The sequence below is a fragment of the Micromesistius poutassou genome (genome assembly GCF_964030765.1).
Source record: "Micromesistius poutassou genome assembly, chromosome: 14".
NCBI lineage: Eukaryota > Metazoa > Chordata > Actinopteri > Gadiformes > Gadidae > Micromesistius > Micromesistius poutassou.
In genome coordinates this window covers 11,957,433-11,968,571 of record NC_140284.1, presented here as the reverse complement: position 1 = coordinate 11,968,571, position 11,139 = coordinate 11,957,433, and the positions used below count along the sequence as shown (strand labels likewise).

The following is an 11,139-nucleotide window of genomic DNA, read 5'->3' as shown; positions in this document are numbered from 1 at the left end:
ATTTTGTGTTCCCTCGAAGGGGTAGGTTGTCCCAATAATTAAGGGAGCAAGGGGGAGTGCTGTTTTTTCCCTTAAAACGCTATACAGCTCGGAAGCTGACTTGCAGCTAAGGGCACTCAAAGCAAGCATTCTTGCTAAGGGGAGAGAAATGGGACTGGGCCTTGGAGGAAAGGTGGTTTGAATTCTAAAAATGCTTAGGAAAGGAGCCTTGATGCATCCTTTAACCCTCCTTTAGCATAGGTTACTCCTGACCAACCTTTACGAAAGGAAAGGAGATATTGGTATCCCATAATCCTTTACGGCAGCAATATTTAAAAAAAAACAGGCCATCGACGAAGTTTACCGACTAAGCGATGACGCATGAGAAACGCGGTAAAGCAGAAGAGAAGAAAATAAAATAGATAATAATGGATACCAATTCCAGAAACATTATTATTTGAATAGAAATTAATTTATTTATTCCTGGTTAGTAACCACATAATATACCCCATAAGAAAATAAAGCCATCATTAGCATTCGCCATCATTAGCATTAGCCCTCATTAGCATTAGCAATCATTAGCATTAGCCCTCATTAGCATTAGCCATCATTAGCCATCATTAGCATTAGCCCTCTGACCACGAAGGAAAACCAAGCTGACGTTCCCAATCATCTCCAGCCGTCGTTGTGGATCCCCACGGGTGAAGAGGGACACGCGCGCAGCGCAGACACCATGCTACCTGCTGCAAGGGTTTGATATTCCAGGGGTGTTACGGTCTCCTGATGGCCTTGATGAGCCATACGTTACACACCACGTTAGACACACGCCCAGGCAGCCTGCAAACCTACCACCATGTACAGAGACACTGAGACACACACACACACACACACACACACACACACACACACACACACACACACACACACACACACACACACACACACACACTTGCACATACACACTCTCTCTCTCTCTCTCTCTAGGATTCACACAATTGTATCCAACAACCAAATAGTAAAAAAATTATGTTATTTGTCCTTTAATCAAAATGACTTTAATTGTCGAATTACTTCTCCCTTTCCAGGCAGAGATGTAATGAGGATAGTTTGGAGTCTGGAGTCTTAAAGTTTGGAGGAGCACTTCATTGAAATGCATGTGGAGGAACAGCATGGAGTAATGTGGATCAATTGTACCAGACCCATTTCACAATCAAATAGAAAGCTCTCCCGGGCTGAGCCAGAGAACAGACGTTCAGATCAAAGAGGGAATATGCAGCAGCATAGGTTCTAGATCACAGTCAAAGTCAAAGTGTTTTATTGTCATTTGTTCAGAAAATGCAGGGTCATTCTGTACATTGAAATTCTTATTGACCTGGCAGGCAAACAATACGTAGTAGGCATAATAGATTAACAAAAGAGACACAAATAAATATATTAAAAAAAATAGAAAAATGTGGTAAGAATAGCAACATAATAAAATATATATAATAAAAAGTATACATAATAAAAATATATAATATATAATAAAACAAGAACACTATCGATAGTTTAAGAGAATATAAACATGTAAACATCTACCAATGCAGCATGTGTGTCCAATGAAGAGTGGAAACATTACATACTATATATACTATATATACTATAGGTATAAAGTGAAATGTGTAATGAAGGTGTAATGAATTTTTAAATGCGCAAATAATCTGGCGCCCTCTGTACTTTGTCCATTTGTCATGAAAACAAAGTCAAGGAGCGCGGCCACAAGGGGAGCAGTGGGTGGTAACTGCATAATAGAGGGGCGCAAAACTCGGCCAGTCATGTTTTTCAGTAATAGGAACCCGCTTTTGGAACGACTTACCGATAGAACTAAAAACACAAACAGAACTGAAAACATTTAGCAGTAAGGTAAAACACTGGCTGAAAGTAAATCAGGGATGTGACCACTAAGACACGCACGCACTCACGCACTCACACGCACGCACATACACACACTCTATTGTCTATGTTTTACTGTACTGTCTGTGTAGATACCTGCTGTTCGCATAGGTGAGAGTTTGCAGGGGGTTGGGTATCTGGGGGTTGTGTCGTACGTGATGTGATGTTTTGTGTCTGTGTTGTTGTATGTTGTGTGAGTGTGTGTGCGTGTGTGTGTGTGTGTGTGTGTGTGTGTGTGTGTGTGTGTGTGTGTGTGACTGGCTGTTCGCATAGGTGAAAGTTTGCGGGCGGATAGGTATCTGGAGGTTGTATCGTATGTGATTTGCTGTTTGTGTTATTGTATTTGAGTAGCCTATATTGTGGCTGGCTGTCCGTACAAGTGAGAATTTGCGGGCGGCTGGGTGTCTGGGGGTTGTGTTACGTGACTTGCTGTTTGTGATGTTCCTATGTATGTTGTGGTTGTTCTGATGTGTATGGTTAGGATATGAACACTAAGATTACCCTTGATGTTTTGTTGGTCTCTATGTGTATAGAGAGGTGTATGCACACGTATACTACACTTTTTAGAATAATTTTGGACTACAACATGTTTTTAGAAAGGTCTGACCAGGGACTGGGGTTGCAAATTAGCCAACGGCTAGAAACCTTTTATGTAACACATCTACAGACATTTTTATGGCATTGACTGTGATAGCTATGTATGTAATAATGTGCGCTGCATTGTCCCTGACAAATATACTAATAAATAAAAAATGTAATGTATCCAGTGCAGCATATGTATCCAATGGAGAGTCGAAACATTAAATACCACAGATTGTAGATTTAAAGTGGAATGTGCTGATGAAATATCACAAAATATGGCAGGAATAGCAGAAGTCTACATCACAAAAATAAATAAAATAGAACATCATAGAAATAGAACGCTAGCAGCAGTACTTAATAATGTAATCAAAACAAAACAAAAAGATGATTAAGGATTTAAGGTAATGTACATTGAATGTACAAGAAGTGTTCATGTGATCAATATGATCAATAGGGTTAGTGTTACTGGTTGAGAAGCCTGATGGCCTGCGGGTAAAAACTGTTGTGCCTGTATGCTTCGGTAACGTCTCCCAGATGGCAGCAGTGTGAACAGGCTATGGCCTGGGTGGCTGTGGTCTTTTATGATTTTCCGTGATTTTTTAAGGCAACGTGTGTGGTAGATCCAGCGCCGTCGTATAGGGGGGAAAGGTTATGACAATTATAAGGGCCCACAGCCCACTAGGGCCCACACACAGCCCCCAGTAGCCTCTATGACAAAATGATTATGCATACACTGAACTAATATATATTGATATGAATGAATCTGAATTAAAACAAAGCCACAAATCATACAATATTGTAATTTTAATAATTTCAATAATCCCCTTGGCCCCTTCTTTAAAAATGGGTTGGTCCACACCGCGGTTCGTTCTTCCCAGGGACGTGCACAGGAGTTTTGAGGGGCAGGTGCCGGGGGGGGGTTGGATCGCGGACGAGCGCTATTGTTAACGGGGGGTTGGATCGCGGACGAGCGCTATTGTTAACGGGGGGTTGGATCGCGGACGAGCGCTATTGCGGGCGCGATTGTTGAAGAACACTCAGAGCTGAGTCAGAGGGCACTTTTGAATACAAGGCAAAAAGGGCAAGGGCTCAAGCCAGTGGCGTAACATCATGATGATGGCCCCGGTGCAAATATTTTTTTTGTGCCCCCCCAAAGATTCAGTCAATGACTGCGTTTACATGGATATTAATACTCCGATATTAATCAGAATAAGGTCTTAATCAGAATATGACACTGCCATGTAAACGCCATTCTCCGATTGCCTTAATTAGATTATGGTCATATTCGGAATAAGCATAAGCTGAATAAGGTATGTGGAGTATTCCAATCATATTCTGATTATTGAGGCACATTCTAGACATGTATACACCTTAATCGCATTATAATGTCCTTTCAGAATATTCGCAGCATTTTGCGACAAGCCGACAACTGAGTCACATTATGGCAACAAACTGACTTCAGAGCTGCCAACTCTCACGGTTTCACTGTGTGACACACGCTTTTGCCTGTTTACACACGCACACATGCCACACATCCAAATTCTCACGGCAAAAAAAAAAGACCCCCCCCCCGGTCAACAATCCTGATCGCCTGCAATCCAACACTCCCCCCCGTCAACAATGCAGATCTCCCGCAATCCAACACTCCCCCCCCGTCAACAATGCCGATCTCCCACAATCCAACACTCCCCCCCCGTCAACAATGCCGATCTCCCGCAATCCAACACTCCCCCGGTTGCACCGTCGATATTTACGCCACTGGCTCAAGCACCCCTAGGGCCCTATGTGTGCACGTGCCTGGTTCTTCCCATGGTTCTTCCTCATCGGAAGTGAGTGAGCGATGAGACTTACAGTGAACAAACAAGCCAATTTAAACTTTAATTGAGATTAGATGAGGCTTGTTGTTGTTTTTGATATTTGTTTTACAACAACGTATTCCATGTGCTCTTTGTTTCACTTGCACATTTAAGTTAAATGCTACATATTTACCTGTGGACTATCTTGAGCCAGGACACTTTGTTTTTTGCATATCAGTGCTTGATTGTTAAATACAATAAAATACCCACACCTATTTGTTGAGTGGTTAATTGAAAATGTATTTGCAATCAGAAGTGTAATAACGTGTTGCAAATCAGGGAAATGAGAATAAGACAATTAATAATACATAATTTACATAATAATACTCTGACTTGTTAAGTCGTTAAATGTAAAAAAGGAAACAAATTGGGTGTATTACACCAGGCACCGTCAAGAACACTGAAAAACAAGAACATTTAAGGTGGCAATGAATGGGGTAGAGAGGGGCCCACACCGATATTCTTTCAGGGGGCCCAGAATTCCTAGCAACTGCCCTGGGTAGATCCCTTTCACGGAGGGGAGCTGGCAGCCGATGATGCGCTCCGCTGTCTTCACCACCCTCTGGAGGGCTTTGCGATCAGCAGCGGAGCAGCTGCCGAACCAGGCAGCGATGCAGCCAGAGAGGATGCTCTCAATGGTGCACCTGTAGAAGTTGGTGAGAGTTTTGGCAGACATGCCAAACTTCTTGAGTCTCCTCAGAAAGTATAGGCCCTTTTGGGCAGTTTTTACTGCCGAGTCTGCTTGTCTAGACAGGCATGAGACTCTCTCTACTTCCGCTCCAGCGATGTGAATGGGGGCGTGACTCAGATTACAGGCTGTCAACACAATTACTGTAGACTGTCTGCAAAAGTTACAAATAAATGTATTTCACCGAGTGGAGTCCAGGAGATTGAAACTCAGGCCAGATACTAATAAAAGGCTCCTTCCCATAGCTTCTATCATATTTCTTGAACGCAAAATAATTAGAACAACCACAATAATAATCAACATAATGTCCCAATCATCCTCATGAGAAGGTCGGTAGTCTGTATGGAAGGTCATGATGTTTTAATTCCCATCCTGAAAAGACCCTAAGAAAGGGAGCTATCCTGATTTAAGTGCATTTATCTTCTCAGGGCAGGGGAATATATGGTCCACTTGAATTGTATAGACTATTTCCTTTATTATGGGATTTTGAAATGAGATTTCCCATTTTCTGAAATACTAAACACACGTTTTCAAGGCTCCTCGATTGAGTCGCCGGTAAATAAGGGGCTTGATCCTTACACCGTGAATAAATGTCTGCTCGTCCATCAGCGCCCTCTAGGGATGGGATGGACCCCTGGCAGAGGAGGAAACCTCGTTGCTTAGCAACAGAGTACCAACAAGGGCTCGCGACCGGGGATCATTTGCATAGTTCTGAAGCTCTTCTCCGTTTGGGGGACTGATTGAAGGCAGAGTCATTTCACTCAGATTTAGTTTGATGTGCTTTTCAAATGGCAGGCAAAAAGAAAGAAGTGAGCCTCCAGGTTGGTCAAACAGCCCGCTTAGATTTTAAATGAATGTTGAATGAATGAGTTTTCCCTCCGTCGGTTTTATAGAGCTACATTTGTATGTCCCTCTCAGGCATCCATCACAATCCAAGAGCAATGGGATGAAATGCTTGCGACAAAAGGTTTAACAGGTAAGAACAAGTTTACTATCGAACACTGAACAGCAGGACTGTACGCATCAGTGTTAATTACAGGCCTGCTGCCCCCCTCTGGCACTGATATGAACTGCAGCACAATGTTGTTTTTAAATCTGACGCTTCCTCTGGTCTTTCCCCGTGTAGTGGTGGATGTGTACCAGCAGTGGTGTGGTCCCTGCAAAGCCGTGGTCAGTCTCCTGCGGAAGATCAAGAACGAGCTGGGCGACGACCTGCTGCATTTTGCCACCGTAAGACACTGTTTATTATGGGATTACAATCCTGTCATAATTCAAACCTGAAAAAAATCGTGTTTGGAAACTCGACACCTTGTAAAAAAGGTTTTGCAACATTGAAAAAAGAGATTTAGCCTGAAAAAAGTTTCAAACGCAAACATGATTCTGTGTTCTATTTTTCATTCTTCACCATTTTCACCAACAGATTTTAAAAGTTTCAAATTTTTCACCAGCACATTTGCAGAGTTTCAAATCTGACACTGTTCTGGTGTATTATTTTGTGTGAAACCTTGTTTATATAGTTCTGCAAACAGGTGTTCATATATTGAGAAAAAACTTTTGAAAGGGTGAATATTTATTTTGAAAAACGTGTAAGGTGTAAATTTACACCATTAAATTGTATTTATTCAGAACTGTTTTCAGCACTGACTTTTCAGAGATTTGGCCACAAGGGGCAAGTTTACGAGTCACGTGATTATTGACAGTGTTCTGGCGCTGATAGACCTCTGAAGAATAAGTCCCGCCTCCGAGGCTCCGGTTCCCTCGGTGAAATGTCTATGGGAAATAACATGGGGTTTTTGAATGATCATACATAGTAAACTCTGTAGGTGGCGGAGAAGTAAAAGCTGCGTCACGTTTTCAACTACAACCGTTTTCATCTAGATTCAACTGGGTTTTTGGATTTTTGGTGTCGTTAAAGTAGCATTAATAATCGTTTTCTTCTTTAATGGCACCGACAATCCAAAAACACAGTTGAAACTAGATGGAAAATGTGTGTAGTTGAAAACGTGACACAGCTTTTACTTCTTCGCCACCTACAGAGTTTGCTATGTACGATCATTCAAAATCCCCATGTTATTTCCCATAGACATTTGACCGAGGGAACCGGAGCCTCAGAGGCGGGACTTATTCTTCAGAGGTCTATTGGTATTGAAACGCTGAAACTCCTCATTCCTGGAGGCAGGACCATTTTTCTCTAAACCTATTGGTTTCTCTCTGCTGATGTACAGACCAATCACATGTGCCGTTGACCGGGCAGTGCACTGTACGTCAGCAGAGAGAAACCAATAGGTTTAAATAAAAATGGTGGTGGAACCTCCTTTTCGGAGTGTCTGGCCGTTTCTCAATACGCGTTCTCGTCTGTACTTGTGTACTTGCGTTCTCGTGAAACATCATCAGTCGTAGCCCAAGTACTGTTCCAATTCAAAGTATGCATCAGGTCAAGTACAGTCGTAAAACCCACAAGTGCGTTCTTAAACTGGCCGTTCCACCGAGGACGCATCGGAGGTGACTTGTGTGAACTTGGGACCGTTAAATAACCCAGGATGCATTTCGCATTCCCATGTTTTAAAATATTAGTATGTATCTATAATAATAGGCTATATAGGAACATTTTACATATATAACAAAAATGAAGGCCTTTTCATTCAAAATATTTACATACTTTTTAAAAATTTTAAATGAAAGAGGCTGGGGTTTAGTTTTATATCATTTGTTTATATTGTTCAGTATGCCTACATGAGGCCGTAGCACAGTTAACAGAGCTGAGGTGGTGACGTCGTCCAGTCCGCTGCTGTTCCAAGTGCAGGTGCATACTCCCGTCCTCGGAAGTCTGTACTTGGAAGTCCGGACTTGCCTGTCAGGCTATAATCTCTTTTTTCAATGTTGCAAAACCTTTTTTACAAGTTGTCGAGTTTTCAAACACAAACTTACAGGCCTTTGAAACTATTTTTTTCAGCTTTGAATTATGACAGGATTCTACCCGGTGCGGAGGGGGGGGGGGGGGGGGGGGCCCTAGACCCCCCCTGTGGGGGGGTCTTGTGTCTGCTGTGGGGGGTCTTGTGTCTGCTGTGGGGGGTCTTGTGCTGTGGGGGGTCTTGTGTCTGCTGTGGGGGGTCTTGTGTCACTCTCAGCATGTACAGCGCTGCGGGGGACTTGAAAAGCACAATATAAGTCATATTTATTATCATATTATATGTGTGTGTGTGTGTGTGTGTGTGTGTGTGTGTGTGTGTGTGTGTGTGTGTGTGTGTGTGTGTGCGCGCGTGCATGCGTGTGTGTGTGCCCTGCAGGCTGAAGCAGACGGTATGGAGGCTCTGGAGAAGTACCGGGGGCGGTGTGAGCCCACCTTCCTGTTCTTCGGGGTATGTGTGTGTGTGTGAGTGTGTGTGTGTGTGTGTGTGTGTGTGCAGTGGCGATTTGAGAGTCTGTTGGGGCCCTAGGCAAAAATTCCTAGGGGGCCCCTCCAACCAACGTCCATCAGCATTATGCTAGATTAATACTGACCAAATAGTATGAGGCCAGTGTTCATCAGCATTATGCTGGATTAATGCTGACCAAACCAGTATGAGGCCAGTGTTATCAGCATTATGCTGGATTAATACTGACCAAACAGTATGAGGCCAGTGTTCATCAGCATTATGCTTGATTAACACTGACCAAAACAGTATGAGGCCAGTGTTCATCATAAAGCATTTATTTAGCAAATGCTGTTTTACATGCCATGGCTAGTGCAAATGCTATGTACTCACATCAAAAGACATTGAATATTGCACTCCACTGAAAAATAGTCAGTGTTCACATTAATTGCATAGCACGATACTAATACAAATGTAGAACAATTAAACTAAAATAAATAGATATAAACATAGTATAAATGCACACCAGGTGTGAAGTGACATGATATTAATTATCTCTAATTAGTTACAGCAATTGAGTAAGCTTACTTATGAATAGTTTTCTTAATAATGTGGTAATTAAACCTACAATTAAATTCCAGTGCTCATCAAACCCCTTAAAGGTGCTACATATGATATTATGAAAATTAATATAACAGCAAACAAACTACAAATGCTGTTCACTGGCCTTTGCTAGGGCAAATGCTTGCCCTAGCTCAGGGGTGCCCACACTTTTTCGGCCTGCAAGCTACTTTCAAAATGACCAGGTCAAAATGATCTACCTAGATTAAAAAATACTAAACATATATTTATTTATATATACTGAGTACATACTCTGATGACTTGCACTGAATGGAGTCAACCAGGGTTTCATAGCCCAGAGAGTAGCTGCTGGAAGCTATTCTCAAGCAGGCTTCCAAATGACCATCAGTGATGGTGGAACGGTATTTGGACTTACTAATTATCATGTGGGAAAAGGCTGACTGGCATAAAGAAGTAGAGCCAATAATGCAGTCGAGGAGTTGGCACATTTCCTCATGGTTGGATATTTTTCCTTTGTGAGCAAGTTCCCAAATCGACCATGAGCCCTGGACTTAAGCTCAATATCAGCTTGTGCTGTCAAAATCTCTTCTTCCACTGCAGACGTGTTCAGGTGAAACAGTGCTGCCAAATTATTTTTTTTAGCACATAAATGTAGCGATTGGCTCGACTAAAGCAAAGTCTTGAACTGTTTGTCAAAGTCTGGCAGATAATTTGTGTCAAACAAGTGGTAAATGCCATAGGGATGATACTTAGAACAAAAAAAATCATAATTGTTTTCTTTCTTTTTTTTTCTTGGGGGCCCCAAGCAGTTGCCTGCCTTGCCTGTTCACAAGCTGTGCCTCTGTGTGTGTGTGTGTGTGTGTGTGTGTGTGTGTGTTAGTCCACTGAGCTCTATAGTGCAGAGTGTGAATGAGTGTCTATGTGTGGCCCTGTAGCACTGTTAGCACGCAAGCTAACCCTGGCTGTTAGCACCAGAGCTAACCCTGGCTGTTAGCACCAGAGCTAACCCTGGCTGTTGTTAGCACGCAAGCTAACCCTGGCTGTTAGCACAAGAGCTAACCCTGGCTGTTAGCACCAGAGCTAACCCTGGCTGTTGTTAGCACCAGAGCTAACCCTGGCTGTTAGCACCAGAGCTGACCCTGGCTGTGGGTAGGGGGGCCAGCTGGTGGGGGTCCTGCGGGGAGCGGACGCGCCGCTGCTCCAGAGGAGGGTGCTGGAGGAGCTGGCCAAGGAGAAACTGGTGATGGAGGAAGGAGGGGAGAGGAGGACGGTGGGGACACACACACACACACACACACACTCTGAAGTACACACACACTGAAGCGCACACGCACGCACACACACACACACACACACACACACACACACACACACACACACACACACACACACACACACTCAGAATGCAGCCAGTAAGGCCAGGTAATATCAAGACAGTGTTTAACATGTAACAATATTTACCTTATATTCTTGTATTCTTTATACTTAAAGTACGTATTATCTAAGGCCCCATCCACAGAACCATTTTTTTGGTGAAACCACATAAGTCTTGTGCGTTTGGGCCAACCGTCCAGACGGACCTGGTGGATCCGGTGCCCGAAAACACACTTTTTTGAAACCAGGTCCCAGGGTGGATCAGATAAAAACAGACCTGTGCGGTTTAGTGTTAGGATTTGTGTGGACGCCTGAAACACAAACGATGACGTCATCGCCCCCCCACCAGCTGGGCGATGTTAGAGTTGCGTTGAATTTGTTTTTATTATTTGATTTGTATTATTTTTGTAGCTTTAAATACAGCCTTTTGGTAAATATAAGTACTAACTGTACATTAAAAAGTATTTCTGCTCAATCTAAAAGGTTAAACAACTGCTTTCTCCTCCTCGACTGTATGTTTGTATACAGTGCGCAGGCTTGATGCGCTCCACTTTTTTTTGTGGAGAACCAGCGCCACACAGTGGCCTTGAATATGTACTACAGCGTTTCTACAGCTCGATGCGTTTTTGCAATGAGTCCGTCTTTACGGAGATATTCCTGAAACGCATCAAAGGAAATGGAGGGGAAAAGATTGACCTAAGACTTAAGTGAACTGAGAAATAGACTGACGTCATTGATATCTGTGTGAGTGGTCGCCGGTCAGCCCAGGACCCTCTGAGGTGTTGTGATGACA

At 43.0% G+C, this 11,139-nt stretch overlaps 1 protein-coding gene across 1 annotated transcript in view; it reads left to right on the top strand.

Moving 5' to 3' along the window:
* Positions 1-5,825: 5,825 nt before the first annotated feature.
* LOC311358855 (thioredoxin domain-containing protein 6-like) overlaps positions 5,826-11,139 on the top strand; it is a gene marked incomplete at both ends in the record, with an annotated part of 15,611 nt that continues 10,297 nt past the window's right edge. The window contains 5 exons of the mRNA XM_084478958.1: positions 5,826-5,858; positions 5,956-6,013; positions 6,164-6,267; positions 8,325-8,396; positions 10,126-10,236. Of these exons, the coding sequence (XP_084335084.1) occupies positions 5,826-5,858; positions 5,956-6,013; positions 6,164-6,267; positions 8,325-8,396; positions 10,126-10,236 (378 nt within the window). The remainder of the gene's footprint in view (positions 5,859-5,955; positions 6,014-6,163; positions 6,268-8,324; positions 8,397-10,125; positions 10,237-11,139) is intronic.